The sequence below is a fragment of the Cryptotermes secundus genome, unplaced genomic scaffold (genome assembly GCF_002891405.2).
Source record: "Cryptotermes secundus unplaced genomic scaffold, Csec_1.0 scaffold546, whole genome shotgun sequence".
Lineage (NCBI taxonomy): Eukaryota > Metazoa > Arthropoda > Insecta > Blattodea > Kalotermitidae > Cryptotermes > Cryptotermes secundus.
Genome location: NW_019734970.1, coordinates 656,507 through 679,579, shown reverse-complemented (window position 1 = coordinate 679,579; position 23,073 = coordinate 656,507). Strand labels below are relative to the sequence as shown.

The window sequence follows — 23,073 nt, the reverse complement described above, 5'->3', positions numbered from 1 at the left end:
TTATAATTGTTGGCGATTCATTATCCAGTCTTTGTGTACAGAAACATTTAACAAGCAATTGGCATTCATTGAGAACCAACGTTGCGGAGTCCTACAGTTGGCACCTTTATATGGCCTATGTTTCCTTACTTTCACCCCCTCCTTTACTTCTTTCCAGTCTACAGTACGTGTAATAGGTACGAGCCTCCGTAAAGAACTTGGAAATTACTCAAGACGTGGCGAACCCACACCCACATCGTCCATGTTCGTAGAACTGGCCCCCGAAGCTGAAGGAGGAAGTCGGAACATCTTGGAAGAGTCTCCTGATATTATTTTCCAAAATGTCGACTTACGGGGTTAATGTCCTTACTAATTGGCAGCCTAGTGAAGAGTGGCATCACATGAAAACTGACCATGGTGTCCTGGGGTCCGGCCCAGGAAGAGCCCAGCTTGCGGATTAAATGAGACCTGTGGTAGGGAGAGGCCCCACTGGTGCTTATATTGGGATTCAAGTTCCCTCCTTACTGCTTGCTTGGCTTACTCTTCGACCATGAAGATAGAGGCAGCACATTTCTCCGAAATTTCAGTATACCAGACTACACGGCGTCATATCCAAGAATATAGTACTCTTCATAGTCAGCTCCATGAGAGTCCAAACTCTGACGCTGATTTGAAACATATTCTGTGTGCTGTATATTAATTAAACACAAAGGAAAGGATATGTTGAAGTGTGATGTCTTTCCTTTTCATAATCTGTCAGAAATAAATTTTTATCCAAATGAAATTCAATAGTACCATGTGCTAGGATGCACACTGGCCCAGAAGTTTACACGAATATACGTTATATTTTATTTATATATGTATTTCATTTGAATTCGTTTGTGAGAGTATAATATTAAAATATTTTTTGATATTTTCGCTGCGGTGAGTATAAAGTCACTGTCTTTAGTAATGTGATACTGTGTGGTCAAGTAGACATTGTCACATGGTGATTATAGACGGGGTGTACATTGGTAATCGGATTTATTGGACAGCTACGCTCGTAACTACAAATAACTATGGCATTCTCACTGAGTTACGCGTCACTGTAGTCTCTAGCCGTTGCTTGGTAGTGGCTTCCAACGGCGGACGTTCCCCTTCCTCTGGGTTCCAGAAATGTCCCCGGCAGCAGCTGCTAGCTTCTCACTTCTCACAACAGCAACTCTCAGCTCACAATCATCTTGACTGTCTCACTTCAACCTCCTCCTGTTCTAACTGCCGTCTCAGGACTGCCCCATATTCGGAGTTACTTTACGGCTGGCGGTTTACCGCCAATCAGTTCGTCTTGGAGTCCAGCCCTTTGAGACTCACGCCCAGAAATTTTTAACTGAACCCTTGCAGTAATATTCCTTATCTAACACCCTCTCTGACGAGAAGATGGGTTTGACTCTTATGAATATGCTTGGCCTTTGGTCAAGTGTACGTTGAACATCTTTTTATTACATGAAGTCGTTGTAGATGGAATAATATTCAGTTTCTTCTTAAAGGAATAATGTATGAAATTTTGATTGGATTCATCTGGCGTACGATAGGGTTAAATTTCAGATTCTTGTAAACGCAGCATTGAGGTCCCATAAAAGACATATCGACCAGCTGAGCGACTGTTAATTTCTGAAAAAGAACTTTGCTGCATAAAAATAAGGGCGAATGTTTAGTGAAATATGCTTAAACAGAATTGAAAGATGTTATAACAGAATATCAGGCTGTCATTTCGGTAACACATAGGCTGACTGTATGAACATGTTGAGTTAATTCATAAAAGGTAAATCTATCCCTGTAACAGACAGCTGAGGCCCGTAGGGTTATGAGACGTCGAGGCTCCCACACTTTATAGACAGTCGGCTCACAGATGTCGGTGAGGTTGTCAGCCTTACGCACCAGCTCTCCGCCCTTTAAACCCAGAAAGATTCCTGGTACCCATTTCTTTTACAGGCTGAGTCGACCCCAGGATCATAGTGCAGCTGGAAATATTAGGCCAATTGAAAAATTCAATGACCTCATCGGGAATCGAACCCACGACCTTCCGGCTTGTTGCATGTTGCTACCGCGAGACCCATTGAGCTAATTCTTTTTCAGAATATTTTAATTCAAAATGTCACAAAATTTAATTTTGTCCGTGATGCTAATTATAAATGTGGTTTGAGTAAAATCATGAGCCGACGTAGCTGTTAGAACAGTGACTATGTTACGGGCTGGATGACCAGAGATCGGGGTTCGATTTCCGGCTAGAGCGAGACTTTTTCCCTTCTCCTCTGCGTCTATGTTTGCACGGCCCACCGAGTCTCTTATCCAGTGGGTACCGGTGTTAAAACGGTCGAAGCGTGAAGCTGATTACTCACCAGTGTCTGGTGTCATGAAGAATGCTCCATTGCCCTATACGTCTTTATGGATTTGTGCTTAATTAAGTATAGGGACTTCACCTTAAAGAAAATTATTGTTGTATGCTTGAACAATTTATATTCGAATGATTATGGGGAAATTTCACCATTATCGTTTAGTAAATAGCCATTAGATCCTATTCTAACGCAAATAACGTCTTAAATACCCGTTTATCTATATTCCATTTTAATATTATACTTCAGTAAGAATTGTGAATTCATAATTTAATAAAACTGTACAGTGAGCACAGCTAAATATAGACAGTCGAGCCGAAATGACGTGGGTTATGGCACATGACAAGTGAAAGACTGCCAACAAAGAACATATGCTTAGTGTTATGTGTGCATCAGGGCACGCGAAGCAGAAGGAAAGAACAGTAATATCATTGCTCCTCTTGCCGACACTGTATCCCCATCAGGGCACGCGAAGCAGAAGGAAAGAACAGTAATATCATTGCTCCTGTTGCCGACACTGTATCCCCATCAGGGCACGCGAAGCAGAAGGAGAGAACAGTAATATCATTGCTCCTGTTGCCGACACTGTATCCCCATCAGGGCACGCGAAGCAGAAGGAGAGAACAGTAATATCATTGCTCCTGTTGCCGATACTGTATCCCCATCAGGGCACGCGAAGCAGAAGGAGAGAACAGTAATATCATTGCTCCTGTTGCCGACACTGTATCCCCATCAGGGCACGCGAAGCGGAAGGAGAGAACAGTAATATCATTGCTCCTGTTGCCGATAATGTATCCCCATCAGGGCACGCGAAGCAGAAGGAGAGAACAGTAATATCATTGTTCCTGTTGCCGACACTGTGTCCCCATCATATAACATAATTGGTGATTTTTACGCTGTTTGTCGACGCATCTAAGAATGCGATGATTATGACTGTAAAGGTACGGAAGCAGCTGCCTGTAGACTATTTAAACGTGTTATTTTGCGTGGAGAGACGAAAAGACGCGAGTATTGATAAGGAGTATGTCGACCGATAATCGAACCGAGTGTACCTACAGAATGCAAGTCTGCAGCATGACTTGAGGCTGTGAATGAAATTCGGAGTTTGCATATTGATAAAATTAGCCCGGCAGTGCAACATATTTGCCTCATTGTAACCTTGGGCTGAAAAAGAAGACAGCTGCGTTATCGATGTTATCGGGTCTGATTAATTTCTGCTGGTCTCGCCAGCATAGCCCATATTTTACTCTCTCAAGACTGGGAGTAGTGCAAAGCTCCTATGTTATCTCGGCCCTGCCCGAGTTATTACACGTGTGGATGCATTTACTGTAATGAAGTCAGCGGAAATATTGACAGAATGAGGCAATAAAGTATACGAAGAATACCGACTTTTGGGATGTGACGTCGTGTAGATCTCGTGTAAACCGACGTTTCGGAAGGACGTATCGCCTGCAGCTGCAGCAACCTGTTCACGCTGGTTCCTCGCTCGAAAATTTTTCTGCCCTGAAGATGGAGGTGATACATTCCTCCGAAACGTCGGTTTACACAAGATATACACGGCTCCACATCCAAGAAGACGGCATTCTTCATAGTTGTCGCCGTGACAACCTCAAATCTTATATAATAAAGTATATGCTTGTTAGTACTCATATTGTAACTACAGAACTGATTGACCAAAGCTTAACGTTCCTAAGATCAGAAGGTTTATGGTGACGGCGTCCTCCCTTAGTAGCGCTTAAATCATGTCACAAATTTCTGGTGAAACCCAGTTTGAACGCCATACCATTTTAATGTCCAGATTTTTATTACAAAAAACTCCGTGGCCTGTAGTCCGCAAGCGAACTATACCGACAGAGCGTCCGCCGCATGTCGGCGAAGTTAGTGCCAACATTAGCAGATAGCGGGTGTCGCGTAGTCAGCGCAACGGATTCCCACGGCCGTTAATCTCAGTTTTCTAGACCGGAGCCGCTACTTTTCCGTTCAAGTAGCTCCTCAGCTATCCTCACGAGGCTGAATGGACCCCATTCCAGACACACTACTTCTCAGAAAATCTGGTAGCGCCAGGAATCGAACCCGGGACCTCTGGATCTGTAGCCAGGAACTCTGAACACTATACCACATACTTATTAAATCATTTCTGCAATAGTACCAGCGTGGATGACGTGTGAACCTATGAAATGAATCAACGCCAAGTGCCCTAGAGTGTGGAGCCCTGGAATTTTGTGCAATAAAATCTTTGAAAACATATATAAGTGCAATTTTCTAGAACGTAAAATATTATGGTCGCCGCAAGATGAGATCCATGTTGACAACTAACGATCTATTACATCTTGGTACATGAAATTCGGCATTAACGTAGGTCGTAATCACACACAAAGATTTTGTATAACAACTTTTTGTGTCCTAAAATTTTTAGATTTGGCGAGAGAACAAGTTTTTAAAGGTTTTCGACAGCTTTGATATATATATAATTTATTGTTTATTTATAATTCATGTTAGCTTCTTTATATAAAGTGAATAATTTTACTCTTTAAAGCACTGTACACCAGCTTTGTAGCCGGGATAGTTCAGTCGATTTAGCGACGAGTTGGGCCGCCGGGGTTCGATTTTTGGCAGGGGCAAGAGAGTTTTCTCTACTCCACAGCGTCCAGACCGGCTCTGGAGGCCACCCAGCCTCATATCCAGTGGATGCCATGGTCTCCTTCCGCGGGGCGTGAAGCTGACCACTCAAGCGCAATCTAGCACCGGGGTGAAGAATGGTGGAGCTGTGCCTCCACTCGCCGACACGTTTTTGTGGCTTGGTGCTTAATTAAGCACAGGGATAATTTTGTCTTTTTTTTACTTTACCACCAGTTTTAACACTAAAAAACTCTTTAGCATGCCCACATACTATATTTATGTGTTTCATATGATTCGCAGAATAAACAAGTATCTCTCTAAACAGCATTGACCGGTTGGTCTGTATAACGGACGTGGAGTGTTTTTCCTGTGAGAGAAGATGTGATTATTTAAATTTTATAATAGAGGCTTCAAAGGGTTAAAATAAAGTTGTCATCGTCAGATGTTGTTAAAAAAACATCTTGAAAAGAAAACAGGCTTAAAATAACAGGCAGCACAGCTGGTTGCCAGGGACAAGCCCCTTCTTGCTTACGCCCATGAATTGTTCGCTTGGAAGCATTGTCTGATTTCGGACACTCAGCCCGACCCTTGTTCATGCTTGATTCCATTTCTGTCCCCACCCGAGCTGTTACGTGGGTGTAGAATTATGGACAGAAATGCTTCTGCTGTGCCCCAGCTTAGCACGCGATAGTGGAAAATACCCCCCCCCTCACACAGCACTCGGGCATATGACGCTATTGTCCGTCTTGAATTGTAGATAGATTACAGATCTTAATGGCGCCATCCTGCTGAGTCGCATTTTCCGTGTCTGCCTTCCTGCATTGGGCTATAATGTAATTACGTTCCATATAATGTCTGTCCGATTTATCTACGGTCTAAGCGCTATGGGGCCCACGGATTTCCCGCAGAGCAGCCTCGCTACATTTAGGCTATATGTACCGTTCATTTAACACAAGTCTAATGATAAGTTGGGAGCCGGGATAGCTCAGTCGGTATAGCGACTGGCTACGGGCTGGACGACGAGGAGTCGGGGTTCGAGTCCCCGTAAGGTCAAGAATTTTCTCTTTTTCATATCGTCCAGACCGGTTGTGGGGCCCGCCCAGCCTCCTTTCCAATGGGCACCGGGGGCTCTTCCCCTGGGGTAAAGCGGCCGGGGCATGAAGCTGACCACACCTCCAGCTAGTGCCCAGGTCAAGAAAACAACTTTACCTTACCTTATGGGTCGTATAATGTTAATTACTGACATGATTATAAACGCTGAATTGAAGAAGATGGTTATTAGCTCTTCTGAGCTAATATAACATAATTTTTCCTTAAAGATCTGAGGAAAATCATGAAAGCCCTCAGGCTGTTCTGTTACAGCTTTTTGCTTACCGCAATTTTAAGGGATGAAACATTATTTATTTTGTTTGTGTATTTATGTTGTGATTTGATTTATGATTCCCATTGCTGAGATATTACGAGCATCAGGGGTTATATTTAACCTGCGGAGACGCCATGTGTTTCCTGTGAGGTACGAATTAAATCTTTTTATTATGACGGAATATGATCATTTCCTAAGCAACGGCTAAGTAAACACTGCCTAAAAACTGGAATAATAGTAGAAGAGGAAGTCACTTTGCTAGGCAACGGTAAGCTGGCACCTGTTACCGCGGCAACAAATATTAACAAAGGCATTTCCGTGACAAAACGAAGAACAGAGGAAGTGTTCGACATGGTGACTTATTTCGGCCGCCTGGCAGTTATAAAAGGGAATTCATTTCAAAGAGTGTCCCGTGTGGAGGCGGGATCGAATACCCCACAACATAGCCCTGCGAGTCGTAGGAGGCGACGAAAAGGAAGTTCAAAATTTGAGACCGTAAAATATAGTTGTGAGTCCCACGGGGCTCCAGCCCGAGAATAACTGCTCTGGCGAGGTCCAGCAGCAATTGTAAAAGACAGACCCGTCCTCTCGTCAGAGCGCCCCACATAAGAACTCCACAACAGTCTTACAGTAATAAAAATCTGGTCGTAAGCCCCAGATGTTTGCTTATTCCAAGATAGACTGGCCGACTGCCCGTCGGGCGTAACATGTGACTCAGACTCAATTGAGGGAGTGAGAGATTAGTCAGAGATCCTTCATGGAGCATTCTTCAGACGTCGTTCAGAAGGAGTTCAGTGTGTGAGCTGTTATAGTTGACCGTAACTGTAAAGAAGTGCCAATAAATCCAATCATCTAATCCAGAACACATTCGTTACGCAACTTACAATAACTTGCGCAGAATTTCAGTTCTGTATCTCGAAACTGAGATCTCGATCAAAGTTAAGGTCTTCTGGGACATGGAACCGCGTAGTTTTGTAAGTAGGTACCAATGTTTCGAAGGAATCTGCTGCTTCCATCTTCAGTGTTCGAAATTGAAAGTGGAGGCAGCAAGTTCTTCCTAATCGTTGACTGAAAATGGAGGCTGTAGTTCTATCTGAAACTTTGTTATCTATTTATATGGCGTAACATTTCACAGTACCATAATCTTAATGTTCAGCGCCACGAGAACATCAGGTGTCATGTGCAATCTGGACGAGTCTTGTTTCTTCACGCACGCATCAAACTGCAGCAGAAGTACGGAAGAGGCGCAACGCCATGCTCTATAGGCAACTTATCCGGCACGCTTGCGAGGCCGGTCAGTCCAACACCCGGTGATGCTTTACGCTTTCGACTACGCGCAAGACAGTTCTGCGAGAACGGCGCCTGTACAGAGAGCTGCTTCACGTGTCATCCGTACATTCCCAGGCGAGCAGGAATTACAAATTTGCAATTTACTGAACTATTTTTTTTTCATAATGTCTAGCTCCACTGAGATGAACCCTTCTTGAGAAGCCGCCATTTGTGCAGCTGCTCAAGATATCCCCAACATTTTATGGAACCCGAAGATTTATTACCGTGTTCACAGGAGAACTCCACTGGTCCGTATCCTGAGCCAGATCAGTACATATCACCCCACCCCCTCTAAGATTCGTTTTAGTATTATCCACCCATCTATATCTTTATCCCTTTAGCCTATGTTTTTCTCTTAATGTCAGAGACCAAGTTTCACACCCATACAGAACCACAGGCAAAAGTATAGTGTCTATGGGTATAAATTCCAGTTACGCAGTTTTCGGAATAAGTATGGACTAGAAATACACAGCAGCCTAGCAGTTAGCAGTGAATTACTGGGTTCTTGATGGTTGGCCGTGAGAAGCCTCGCCCCAAACATGTTTTACGCCGTTTATTTCTTGCAGTAGAGAAAAAAAACAGCATAGAAATGAAATGCGTTGTATAGAAGTGGTTTGTTCTTCGAAAATAACAGCACAGAGTTTAAGAGCACTAATTGCATAGTTTCATTCCCACCTCAGTAATATGTACTACCGCATAGTTTATGTATATAATCATGAAAAAAGTATGAATCTGGGGGGGGGGTAATGGGTATGTTCTACGGTACGTGTAGAATACAGTTCCGACTTTCAATAGAGGAAACCTACGAGACTTTTCAGGCGATAGACATGTAGCCGGTAGCCGGGATTTGAAACTGATACCTCCGAAATACAAGTGTAGAGCGTTACTGCTGCACCGGCCTGCCGTAGAAATGGGGGAACGCCTAAGTACATGGTTAAGTACTTGTTGACATGCTTGGGCCATTAGTAGAGATCACTTCAGCATATCCACAGTTGAGTGGTGCATACATCTTCCTGTGTATCTGAGACAAATATGACATGCTCAGGTGCAAAACCGTATTTAAGCAAAGCATTGTGGATGGACAGAGCTCGAAACCTTTGTCAGATCTTACTAAATCGGAAATTCTTTCGGCCCAGTGATTGAGGTTAGCTCTTTCGAACGGATCTAACAGAATAGATGTCTCCCACCCCCTCGCCTGAAGAAGGAAACAAGATACAGCATCCGAAACGTTGTGTTCTTCATTGTTGTTTAGAGTACCTGACGATGGACAAAGTGCAAGAACCCAGTAATCCTGAAACTGCTTTCGCCATTTTATGACAATATTGTGACATGTCAACGCACTGCCAGGCAACGGCTCATTAAACACAACCTCCTAGGCGCAGTGACGTCGCACTCCAGCAGTACTTAGCTATCAAGCGATTAGTGTTTTCTGTGTGGTCTGCGCTACGCAATAGTAGAACTGTGTTTTCTGCTTTGTCCGTGTCGCCGCTATGTAACACTAGACTTTGACTTTGAGCTAAGAAAAATCACGGAGTTCCCCCCCCCCCTTGAGTTCCGAGGTTCTATCGTGTTTGAACAAGGAATGCCAAGAAGTCTTCACAGTAATGTGAGTAACATCTTACAATGTGGGAGGACGTAACGTGAATGAAAATGACTCATGATCTACAAAGTGGATAATTTTCAGTCAGTGTGACATATAAGTTTACAACACTTCAGTCTCTTTCACCTTACATGTTTCGATTCAAAAGAATCATCCTCAGAGGCGCACCGCTACGATCAGGAAACACTGTCACATAAGATGTTTTAACAATATGCACTTAAGCTATGAATAATGCTCACTATATCACAGTTAGTTTTAATGTTTGCCTTAAGCATTCACGACGACGCTTCTTGAAGTGTAGATTTACGTATGGTGCTGTTTCTTTTAAGCGTATTTGCTGGGTGTTCTGATTGGATTTCCCTCTGCACGCGATGTGATGTTCACTTTTCCATATAGTAGCTTCCCTATGTATTTAAAATTGTATTAAAATTTCTTTTGTATGTAAAAAATTAGTTACTATGTTAAAATATCCTGAGCCAACATTGGGTCATGTTGTTTTTCTCCTGATGGTGGAAGATGTCGTTCATTTCTCTTGGTTTTATGTTCTTATTGTTAGTCGTGTAGCTTGTGCTGTTTTGAAGAGTGCTGTGTAAATCATGAGCATCGTGAATGCTTAAGGCAAACATTAAAACTAACTCTGATAATAACAAAAATTTATATAGTGAGCATTATTCATAGCTTAAGTGCATATTGTTAAAACATCTTATGTGACAGTGTTTACTGATCGTAGCGGTGCGCCTCTGAGGATGATTCTTTTGGATCGAAACATGTAAGGTGAATAAAGAGTGAAATGTTGTAAATTTGTATGTCACAATGGACTGAAAATTCATTCATTCATCAGTAATCTGTCAGACGACAGGTCCACAGTCTCTTCCAAAACAGTTCCTCCACTTAATGCGATCTTCTGTTTTTGGAAAGAGACTATCCAGGAAAAGTGATAATGTGGTAGTTTTTCCATTTGCTTTCCACATCGCAGTACAGCAGCCGTTCAAACCACTCTGGTCACGCCTGTTGCTATACGAACTTGAACCATCTCGAGCATCATCCACGATAAGGTGGAGACACCAACGAGGGGGGACTGAAAATTATCCACTTTGTAATTGATAGTGTGACGGACCAGAATGAGACAAATCAAACTCATGATCTGGTCCAGTCGTGGACTTCAGTGTTATCGGTGTTTAACGTGCTGGGTTGTATTACCCGAGAGTGAGCCCCGAATTAATTCATTGACGGTAATAGTACAAAAAATACCGTATTTATGCATGTATAGGCCGCAGCACAATTTTCAGACAGAAATTATAGAAAAAATAATTTTCTTGGAATATTATTTCAGGAGTAGAACACCCTGTATTACTAATTATGAATATATATATTTTTTTAAATGAAGTGTGATTTCGAATATAAGCCGCACCCCAGTTTTCCTCTTTAATTTTTGGCAAAAAATGTGCGGCCTATACATGCGTAAATACGGTATATGTTTATTGCTTTTTATGTCATGATATGAGATTCGTGAAGGAAAAATTGTTAGTCTGACTCGTGTTACCGATATTTAAATTTATTTCTCTCACAGCAGGCGTCTGTGTTATGTTTCGAAATGGCTGGCTGTAACATCGCTTTCAACAGTATTTTATGATCGCTATGAAGTGGCTGTTTGTTTCCGTACGCTGCACAGATGTACTTTATGGTCATGTGTAAATCAGGATACATTTTTATTTGTTATGAATATTCACGTTTCATGTCAAACGAACCAGGATTTAAAGAGAGTTTACTGTGTTCGTGGGTGTACACTTGTTTTTTCGCCGATACAACACAGTGCATTACCCACTATGAGTGAAACGGTTGCTTTTGAAGCCGTTATAGCACTTAGGTTGGTCTAGAGGTGATACTTCGGGCTTGTACTCGGTAGTTAACGGGGTTCGAACCTCTGCCGGGACACCGACTATCGCGACAGGGTTTTCATGGGTTTCCTTAGTCCCTTAGTACCTCGATTACATCGCAACCGATTCCTTCTAAATCCTTTCGAATTAATCACTCATCCCATAGGCCGACGCTATATACGGTAGTCTCGTTGCGGAAAACATCGTTAAGACACGAAAAAATCAGTTACCTATTCCCATACTGATTTTTGTGTAAAGAAACTAAAGTAGAAGTGTATCAGTATATTTCATTGAAAACGTGTAATTTATATTCTTGAAACGCTGGCTTTTATGGAGCGGTATATTTCTTTCACTGCTCTGAGACACCACATAAATACAGGCCAGAAATGCCATTGTTTCTAGACAAGATGCGATACGTGGGAAGAATTTACCAGGCGCACTTATTAGTCCATAATAATTAAGTATTTGTATTGTCGCGTGATTGTGGCTGTAGACAAGATTTGCATTGGTAACTGGATTTATTGAACACTTACACTCGTTACTACAAATAACTACAGCAGTCTGTGTTACACACTCTAAAGATCACAACACATAAAGGTCTTCTCAGTCTTCACTAGCCGTTGCTTGGTAGCTACTTCCAACCGTGAACGTTCCTCTTCCTCTGTGTCCCTGGACTGTTCCCGGCCTCAGCTACTAGCTTCTCAGTTCTCACAACAGCACCTTTCAAATTAATCGACCAACCACTCGGTCCGTCGGTTAAATTGCTGCTGGCCTTCGCCAGCACAGTCATTCCTGGCTTCGTGCTTCTCGACATCCACGACCAAGATTTTTATTCTTACCTAGACATGTACGTATTTCGAAATGGGGCCCCCTCTTCGACGAGAGAGGGGTCGGTGTTTCTATGTAGGCTCTACGTTTGTTGTAACCTAGTTTCAGCACGAGTATATCCATGCTGTCACGGCATCCAGGTCACTATGGACTCTGTGCACCCCTTGTCACTGCACTGCACTAAGTAACATTCATACAGAATATAGAGAGGTTTCCTGTCAATGCAGGCTTGTGCAGGAGGTTATGCCTCGACTTATGCAACTTCTCTCAAACTGCAGTTAGTCACGTGAATGGTCACAGGCCTGACCGCCGCAAAGTTTAAGCCCATGTACTTCCTATGCCTGGCTACTCCTTATCCACATACATTTGGATTTACATGGTTTAGGATTACTTGCGCCTGTGTCCTACATGGTCATACACGTAAGGAATTTGGAAGCTACGTCCAACACTTTTGAATAGAGAATAGGTCCTTACGTACGTGCGCGACTGTCCTTTCGATATGGTGTCTCCATATCATCATCCTGTCGAAAGTGACACCAAGGCACGTTATATTATTTATAGAGGGAATGTCTCGTCCGTTTAGTTGTAGCGTCATCAGGGACTCTTAGTCCTCTGGAGAAATAGATCGCCCGAGTTTTCACTTCATTTCCCTCGTTGTGACAGGGTCCAGAATGCTAAACATTATCTGTAGGTGAGCTGAGTCCAGGATGTCAGTGACGACGACCTCTGACAATCGTACGTTCTGATGTAGTACCATGTCGAGAACATCGCCTCTTCTATCAGATGTGTAATGCGTAGAACATTGTGGAGCTAAAATTTATAGACTTGAAAGGATTCTGACGATGGTGTATACTGTACTTCTTTTGGCTTATTTTGGACTTCACCCATCGTCTGGCATGTAAAAGACAAAAGACCACGACGTTTCGGAGACTGGATCTATCTCCGTCTTCAGGTGGATAGGGAAGGATAAACCTACTCCGAAACGTCGTGGTCTTTTGTCTTTTACATGCCAGACGATGGGTGAAGTCCAAAATAAGCCAAAAGAAGTACAGTATACACCATCGTCAGAATCCTTNTAGACCTCTGAAAATTATAGCATTCAGTGCTAACGGCATTGGGAGGCAGGCCTACGAGGTCACAAAACAGTTGCAACACTTAAAAATAGACGTGGCCCTGTTCTCAGAAACACACCTGAAATCTCATGAGTTCCTACATTCCAAACTGTGATATTTATCGGACTGACTGTGAAGACAGACACAAAGGCGAAACTGCCATTGCAGTTAAGAAAGGCATCCCTCACACATGCGTAGACTTACCCTTTCTCTTATCAGTAGAAGCAACAGGGGTCTATATACCAATTGGAAACACTGAAATATTCCTTGCAGCTCTTTATAAATCTCCGCAAAGACTGTAGAGTGACACAGACACCACAGAGCTATTACGTTTTACAAATAAGTCTATCCTGGCAGGTGACCTGAATGCAAAGCACCCTGTTTGGAATAGTAAAGTTTCAAACCTCTCAGGCTTGAAGCTCTTGGAATTACCTGTTAGTTCTAAATTATAAATTTTAGTACTTCTTTTGGCTTATTTTGGACTTCACCCATCGTCTGGCATGTAAAAGACAAAAGACCACGACGTTTCGGAGACTGGATCTATCTCCGTCTTCAGGTGGATAGGGAAGGATAAACCTACTCCGAAACGTCGTGGTCTTTTGTCTTTTACATGCCAGACGATGGGTGAAGTCCAAAATAAGCCAAAAGAAGTACTAAAATTTATAATTTAGAACTAACAGGTAATTCCAAGAGCTTCAAGCCTGAGAGGTTTGAAACTTTACTATTCCAAACAGGGTGCTTTGCATTCAGGTCACCTGCCAGGATAGACTTATTTGTAAAACGTAATAGCTCTGTGGTGTCTGTGTCACTCTACAGTCTTTGCGGAGATTTATAAAGAGCTGCAAGGAATATTTCAGTGTTTCCAATTGGTATATAGACCCCTGTTGCTTCTACTGATAAGAGAAAGGGTAAGTCTACGCATGTGTGAGGGATGCCTTTCTTAACTGCAATGGCAGTTTCGCCTTTGTGTCTGTCTTCACAGTCAGTCCGATAAATATCACAGTTTGGAATGTAGGAACTCATGAGATTTCAGGTGTGTTTCTGAGAACAGGGCCACGTCTATTTTTAAGTGTTGCAACTGTTTTGTGACCTCGTAGGCCTGCCTCCCAATGCCGTTAGCACTGAATGCTATAATTTTCAGAGGTCTATGAACTGTTTCTGGCTTTATTCTTCAGCAGTCTAAACACAGCTTGAGTTATGACAGCAACCTTTCTTTTTCTGTCTCAGTACCATAGAGCTCTATCATAATCTGCTGCACCTTAGTGAAAGCAACAAACATTTCGTCCATTGAATTACTATTTACGTTTTTAGCCTCTACTGACTGTCCTGAGGTTTGATTGGCTTGCTAAGGCGTGTGTTTTCCTGAAGACTGTTGCTGTTTTTGTTGTGAGCTGCGAAGAGCAGCAGCGAATGATCGCTCGGGTGTAGTACCCTTGCTGAGCCCTGTGTTGCCGTCCGCAGGTTCCTTCTGCTCTGTAATTCCTGTTTTACATGATTGCGGCCTCTGTAATTTGCTGGGTGCTGCGGTTCCCCCCGTCTTGGAGGGCGCAATTGCAGCAGGTTGGGACACTCCTGAGTTCTGTTTCTCTGGACACTCACGATGGCAATGTCCACTCCACACCACAGGCAGCAAGGAGGCAGTCCACCCGGATGTGGCCAGAATGCTGACAATTGTAGCATTGTGTAAGCCCCGTTTCCGATCTATAAGCTTCGACCTTTTTAACTATATTACAGAGTTTTCTCAATTTGAAGATTTCTGGAGCTTTTTGGATCCTTGCTAGAATAACAAGGAAGAGGGGGAGGGAGTTGTGTGTGTGACCCCTCCTTCTGCGGGGTACGTTTTCCGGTCGTCAGTTTTACACTGATGCTATCTCCTGGAGGGCCACGGTTATGTCCTCTGTAGAACACTGTTTAGAAAATGCCTGATAACAGCTTTAATGGGTTTAACCGCATTTTATGGAAAATGTAAAGAAGTGGAATTCGTCTCAGTGAGGAATGTTTATATGGCGTGGTTGTCCACTATACTCTTAGTTGTTATCCGGGGTCCGGTCGCAGTACTTTTTTGTTCTCTCTGGAGACTAAGTTGGTCTCCGATGTTAATACGACGGGAGATGTCCTACCTTTGCCCGGACTGTCACTTGTTCCAGTGTTTCAGTGGACTTTCCTTCCCTATCCGTCTCCCAATTTTCCATATATAAATGGCTGAGTGGCATAAGAAGTTATTCGTTGCCACTGGCCACGAGTTTTTGTGGGTTGGATGTCGCTTCTTCTGTTTCTTTGTGCAGCACTCATTTCCAGAATTTCTGCCTCTCTTTCGGCGTTTGTTTCATTCTGCTTTCGAGGCATCTTCCTGTCCCGATTCCTTGCCTCTCAGTTGAAGGCCTTCCTTCATTTCCTTGTATCCTCCATACGTATGAAATAAGCCGGTAATTAGCGCCTGTCCGTCCGGAAACTTAGAGTGTGTGCCTCTCTGCTTCTGCTCTGTACGCTGGTTGTTTGCACTTGGCGCCCGTTCCCTTCACTTTGGTCGAATTTTGAACAGGCTGCCCTATTTGAACTGTAGAAGCTCGCACTAGACCCATTCCTTTCCCATCCGGATTGTCCGGTATTAATTTGCATATTTCTCACGGAACGAGACTGTCACGGCTCGCCAGCGTCTCACATTGCGTTAGTATAGCCTTAGCCATCTCTGTCAAACACAACGCCCTTTAGGCTTCCACCTACTTGATGCCTTGTGTGCTACGAATTATATTTCTGTGTGGTGCTAACTATTCACACTAACTACAAACAAAAGAAGACAAAACAAACTCCATGGTTTTAGTCCGTAAGCGAACTATACCAACCGTGCTACCTCCACTTTTCGGCGCGAAGTTAGTGCGAACTTTATCGGATAGAGGGTGTCACCTGGTCAGCGCAACGAATCCCCCACGGCAGTTAGTTTCGGTTTTCTAGACCGGAGCCGCTGTTTCCTTGAAATAACTCCTCAATCATCCTCACGAAGCTGAATGGACCCCGTTCCTGACCCACTACTTCTCCGAAAATTTGGAAGCACCGGAAATCGAACCCGGACCTCTGGATCTGTAGTCAGGAACTCTGACCACTAGACCATACTACGACTGGTATAAAACTATCTCTTATTTACTAATCTACGCACTCAAGAAGTTACAGAAAAGTCAGCGTTACTTTACGACTAGCGATTTACCGCCAATTAGTTCGTCTTGGCGTCAAGCCCATGAAAATCACGCCCCGAGTTTTTTTTTTTTTTTTTTTTGCAGTTGCTTCTCGTCATATAACATCGGCACGGACCGCACAGAAAACACTGGTTGCAACATTTCCTCCGTTGCTGCGTCACGTCTACTCCACCGGTTATACTTTTCACCCTCCGACTTGCTGCTGTCACTCAACTCGTTTCTCCAGGATAGATAAGGGAGGCAGTACATTCCTCCGAAACGTCGGTCTGCCAGATCTACCAGACTACACAGCATCACATCTTCGTATTCACCACCATGAGAACTTCAAATCTCGCATGCTTAGTATCTAACCCAAACAAACCGAAATTAAGGATTAACATATGCAGAATGGAAAGATAAACGATTTAATTAAGCGCATGTCGGATATCATTTTTTCGTTTTGAAGAATGCCGTCTTCTGGGATGTGGCGCCGTTTAGACATAGTATAAACCGTCGTTTTGGAGGAACGTATCGCCTCCATCTTCAGGGTAGAAGAAAAAAGAAAAATCCGCGAGCAAGGAACCAGCGTGAGCAGGTGGCTCCAGCCATCTGCTCTACATCGACTCTGGGGCCCACCCAGCTTCCTGTTCCGAGGAGCGGTTCCTCTTCGGGTAACGGAGCAGGGGCGTGAAATTGACCAATCACCTCCATCAAGTGCCGAGGTCAACAATGGCGGAGCTATATGTTCACTCCCCGACCCTTCTTCGTGGCATGGTGCTTAATTAATTAAGCACAAGGGCGACTTTACCTTTACCTAGCAACAGAGGTCTACAGTTTGTGCAGCTGTGTCTCGCATTGGTACCCAGAAACACGGAGGTACACTTTAATAAAAGTAATAACAGTAGTTACATTCAGTTGCCGACTTGCGGCTGCTTCGGGATTCCCCGTGCCAACGCTGCATTTCCTCTCTATATGCTGTGCAGGTGCTGCTGGTGACGTCGTCGCGACGGCCGGACCACTGGATCGTGCCCGGGGGCGGCATCGAACCCGAGGAGGAACCCAGTGTTACGGCGATCCGGGAAGTCCTCGAGGAGGCCGGCGTGTGCGGGAAGCTGGGCCGCTGCCTCGGCGTTTTCGAGGTAACTTGTAAATTTTTGAATGAGACAGTGTCGTTACCACGACACGACGCGTCTTCAGGTAGCGGATGCAAGAGATGTGGGAAGTAGATGTGATTATGTTCAATAGGCAGTTGCGGACGGACGACATAAGGTAGCCTCTAGCTTATGCATGAGATGTGGGGTCAGTAGCCCCTCTTCGTAAAGAATTTGTGTGGTACGAAATGCCATAAAGAGCCACGGACTCGACAATTTTTGGGGCACAATCTTAGGGGCAAGAAATGGAGAAGAGATAAACCTGAATGGGATGGTAATGTTAAAATTAGCTCTTTAAGTCTGAGTGGTTACTCCATGTACTATCAATTTTATCATACATAAATTACACTTTGCCCACAGGGTGTGTGTTTGGTGTGGCCCTCACAGCGATTACTAGCCTAAATAGGTAACATAGCCTGTTGATGTATGCAAATGAGATATAATCCTGTTTCCTGTAAGGTACGAACTGGATTTCTATATATTACTTAGAAGAATTTCATTCTTTAAGGGGGACGAAAAGGGAACCCAGTACCTGGGGGATGTAAATACAGGGCCCTGACCCTGCAGGTTGCAAGAATCTGGAATCTGAGACAGTAGTATGTCATAATGAGTCCCACGGGACTTGGACTTGAGAATGACTGCGCTTGCGAGAGCCAGCAGTAATTGTAAACGACAGACCCATCCTCTCGTCAGAGAGGATGTGACATAAGGATTATGACAGCAAGTATTCAGTTTAAAAAAATCGGTCGTGAGTCTCAAGGGGCTTGTCGCCAAGACTGATTGGCGGTAAACAGCCAGCCGTAATGTAACTCTTGCTTTTAAGAATTAATCAAATCTTTGTCCATGTGGCATAGGATTCAGTCTTTCATGGACACTCTTATGAATTTCCAGCTTCCATTAAAGGCGGGATGTCGTGATCACTTGGACTATAGTATTTTTTTTTTCAAAGAAAAGCATTTCACCGTGGAGTCAATTCTTTTGTCAGACATTGTCCGTCGCAAAGAACTTTCGGATACATGTGATCGTGCGACTGTGTAGGAGATCTTGATTCGAATTTCGTTTACGGCCTATCACGCGATCTTGCTACGTATCGAGTGTACTTTCCGCAGGTGAGGTAATTTTGAGGAAGTAAATTCCATGAAAAATATAAAAATATTGTTTATGGACCTTGGAGTCATCATCTGGAAGAATTAGCCTTATTAGACTACATATTTTGGCTCCAAGATTCGTCTTAGGATTGGTTCTTCCGTCTTCTTTGTGGTCTGCCTTTGCTGTTGCCCTGCGGTGTGTTTTTTTTAACTTGCGCTAAAGCTCCCTTGGGCCCTGGCCTCTGATTTTTCAGTTCCATTATCATTTTATTGACGGTAGGACTCCTTGCACGAGTGATCAGCTCGTCGCAAGGCCTCTACCCAAACGCAGGACAACACAAACAGAATAAACACATACACATGCCAAACATCCGTGCCTTGTGTGGAATTCGAACCCACAATCCCGGCTTTCGAGCGAGCAAAGACAGTTCATGCTTTAGACCGCGCGGCTACCGTGACTGGCCTACGGCGTATACTGGTTAATTCTTTGTGTTATCAGTTCTATTTAGCTTGTGGAACAGTTCGTTTGATGTTGAACTGTTTTGTCCAGGATATTAGATGTGTTAGTTCTCAGGGTCGAATAGTGTGCCAAGCCGAGCTCGCTCGACGTTTCTCAGGACTCCAATTTATTGGTAGACATTAATACTAAACTATAACTATAACTAAACCGAGGCACGCGGTAGCGTAGTTGGCCGAGGCACTATGCAACAAGCCGGAAGATCGCGGTTTCGAGTCCCGATAAGGTGGATATTTTTCAATTTACGTAGTCCTTCCAGCCGCACTATGCCCCTGGGGTCGACTCAGCCTCCATGAGAAATGAGTACCAGAATATTCAAGGGGGTAAAGGGCGGCCGGCGCATAAGGCTGACAACCACACCGACATCTGTGAGCCGATTGTCTAGAGAAAATGTGGGAGCCTCGTCGTCTCAACCCTATGGGCCTCCACGGCCTGTTACAGGCATACCTTTACCTCTTACCTATAACTAAACCATGTTTGGTGTGATAGTGACGTAGCTCGTTATATCAATGGATATTTGTAAGAGTCTGTTACCAACATGCAATAAAAACTCCGTGGCCTGTAGTCCGCAAGCGAACTATATCAACCGAGCGACCGCCGCTTGTCGGCGAAGTTAATACCAACTTTAGCGGATAGAGGGTGTCACGTGGTCAGCGCAACGAATCCCCACGGCCTTTAATTTAGGTTTTCTAGACCGGGGCCGCTATTTCCTTGCAATAACTCCTCAGTTATCCTCACAAGGCTGAGTGGACCCCGTTGCAGACCTACTACTTCTCAGAAAATTTGGTAGTGCCGGGAATTGAACGCAGACCTCTGGACCTGTAGCCATGAACTCTGACCACTAGACCACAGAGGCGGTCCACCCAGCATGCAGTAGGAAACAAACTCGCTATATCGGAAATCTCGTTGAACACACATGACGTCCACCTACTCAAAGTGCAACGTACTCTAAATGTTCTGGACAGTCAGTAATGCCACTTAGAAGCAGTGGCTCGTGAGGTCCGTGAGCAGTGAAAGAATCATGTCCCTCTGCCTCTCCAATTAGTGCAGTCCAGTAAATTGCTGATGGTACTCGCCAGCATAATCGTTCTTGGTTTCGGGCCCCGACATGACGTATGGCCATATTTTTGTTCTTTCCAAGACTTCTGCGTGTCCTGAAATGAGACCTCCTCTTCGACGAGAGGAGGGGTCACTCCCCCTCTATTAGGGAGTTACCAGGCGCAAAATGAATTGAGAGTAGACGCCATTCCATAGAAACATGAGCGGAACTTTGCCGTTACTGGTTCCGGCAGGCAACCGCTGCGCAGTGCAGAGCATGCGCAATTGCCCCACAATCTGATGACATGTCCGAGTCGTGCTCAGTACATGAATGTTTTGTTGGCATATTTAGCTACACGCATTGCGATGGCATGATCCTCCACTTAAGAAGCCCACGTCTGAATAGGATTTAGAAAGGTATTTTATGGCTTATTTTACGACTCTGTTGATATCTCAGAAACTGTGTAGCTTCGAATTATAAGATGACTGGTGAAAAATGAAATGAAAATAATTTGGAAGAAATCGGTCATAGCCTAATCGGTTTCCTACCCGGCATTTGCCTGGAGGGACACAAAATCTGTCAGGGTAGTCGGTGTGAATGATGACTGAATTGATAACAAAATCTGGCATAAATGGACAGCCTCTGCGGTCTAGTGGTCAGAGTTGCTGGCTGCAGATCCGGAGATCCCAGGTTCGATTCCCGGCGCTACCAAATTTTCTGAGAAGTAGTGGGTCTGGAACTGTGTCCACTCAGCATCGTGAGGATAATTGAGGAGCTATTTCGAAGAAATATCGGCTCCGGTCTAGAAAAACGAAAGTAACGGCCGTGGGGATTCGTTGCGCTGACCACGTGACACCCTCTGTCGGCAAAAAGTGGGCACTAACTTCGCCGACAAGCGGCGGTAGCTCGGTCGGTATAGTTTGCTTGCTGACTGAAACCGCGGAGTTTGTTTGCTTTTAGTTTGTCATGGGGTGAGACTGAGTCCACTTGGTACTGCGGTCACTCTTTGGCCTCCTATACCAGCCACAGATGATAAATGATGGTTGTGGAGCAGTCGGTGGAATGAGAATTGGCAGGGGAAACCGAAGTACTCGGAGATAACCTGCCCCAGTGCCACTTTGTCCAGCACAAATCCCACATGACCGAGCCTGACTACATGACTACCCGCCTGAGCTATGCCACGGCCCATCGCTGTGGTGCAGTATTTCAAATGAAGTCGTCAGCTGCAATCTGTGTCATAATGTCTTCCGGTTTGGGAATTGAAGGTCGTGATGTTTTTGTTCTTTTCCTTTTTTCTTTGTACATTACGTTAAATGTTGGCCAGCTATTTGTGTATCAAAGTCGCTTTATATGCATATTAGTGCTTATTTGTGTTGGTGTGCTCGTTAGAATGTCAATGTGGTGGTAGCAGACGAGTTGCAACTTCTGGAAGCACGGAGGCATGACATGCGGTAGAAACTTAAAACCAAATTGAAGTTTGCATCATAGACGACAAGAACAACAACAGCGGTGTACAAGTTATATAGCTATATTTTATCAGGGTCATTTCCTGCAGTTCAAGGTCGATAAACATTTATTTATAAACAGACTGAAAACTTGTTTGGAAGTAGGCTTCCCAGCTGCTTTAAAACGTTTGAATTCTGTGTAGTTTATCCTTTTAGTTGCGTGAATCGTGGATTCTTGGGACCAGAATGCTTAATTCGAAGTCAAGCTAAACCGGTTAACTCAGGGAGAAAGTCTCGCTGTTCACATCATGAACGTACTTTATATTCCACTGCCGACTGACTTTAATAGAACATTCTTTTTGTCTTGCTAGTAGCTGCGCACAGACCACCTCTGTGGTCTAGTGGTCAGAGTTCCAGGCTATAGAACCAGAGATCCTGGTTCGATTCCCGGCGCTACCAGATTTTCTGAGAAGTAGTGGTTCTGGAACGGGGTCCACGCAGCTTCGTGAGGATAACTGAGGAGCTGTTTCAAAGAAATAGCGGCTCCGGTCTAGAAAACCGAAATTAACGGCCGTGGGGATTCGTTGTGCTGACCACGCGACACCCTCTATCCGCTAAAATTGGCACTAACTTCGCCGACAAGCGGCGGTCGCTCGGTCGGTATAGTTCGCTTGCGGACTAAAACCACGGAGTAGCTGCGCACGCCGATCACAGTGGCCCCGCGGTCTAAGCATGTACTGTTTTCGCCCGCTCGAACACTGGGATCGTGGGTTCAAATCCCACTCCAGGCGTGGATGTCTGTGTGCGTTTATTCTGTGTTTGTGTTGCCTTGTGTGTAGGTGGCGGCCTTGCGACGGGCTGATTCCCCGTCCAAGGAGTCCTATCGGCTGTGTCTAGGCTAAGAAACTGAAAAAGCGGCTAAGGTCCTAGAAAGGGCTGTAGAGCAGGAATAGAATACAGCAGTTGCGCAGTCGGTATAGCGACTGGCTGCGGGCTAGATGGCCGAGGGGTCGGAGTTTGAGTCTCGGTAAAGGGACAAGATTTGTCTCCTCTCCACGTCGTCCATACCGGATCTGGGGCCCACCCGGCCTCTTATCCAAATGGGTACCGGGGGATTTTTCCCCAGGAGTAAAGCAGGCAGGGTGTGAAGCTAACCGAGATCAAGAATACAAGTACGTGGAGCTGTACTGAACTTCTGAACCAGTTGACCGATATTCACGAAACTTGGTGTGGATGTTATTCCATTAGAGTACGGGCAGGGCATGTAGCACAAATGTGGGGGAAGAGGAATGCATATAGGATATTGGTGGGAAAACCAGAAGGAAAGAGACCACTACGATGACCAAGACGTATGTGGGTCGATAATATTAAAATGGATATTAGAGAGAGAGGATGCGATGGTATTGACTTGATTGCCCAGGCTCAGGATAGGGGCCAGTGGAGGGCTCTTCTAAACATGGAAATGAACCTTAGGATTCCATAAAATGCTGGGAAGTTCTTGCATAGCTGCACAACTGGCGGCTTCTCAAGAGTGTAACCAGTCACTCTCACTAAGAATTTCATTTCGACCCTTTAAAACTTGAT

The 23,073-nt window shown here is 44.4% G+C and overlaps 1 protein-coding gene across 1 annotated transcript in view; it reads left to right on the top strand.

Annotated features, from left to right (window-relative positions):
* Window positions 1–23,073, top strand: part of LOC111869101 (diphosphoinositol polyphosphate phosphohydrolase 1) — a 62,658-nt gene that overhangs the window by 17,951 nt on the left and 21,634 nt on the right. The window contains exon 2 of the mRNA XM_023860325.2: window positions 17,233–17,388. Within this exon, the coding sequence (XP_023716093.1) occupies window positions 17,233–17,388 (156 nt within the window). The remainder of the gene's footprint in view (window positions 1–17,232; window positions 17,389–23,073) is intronic.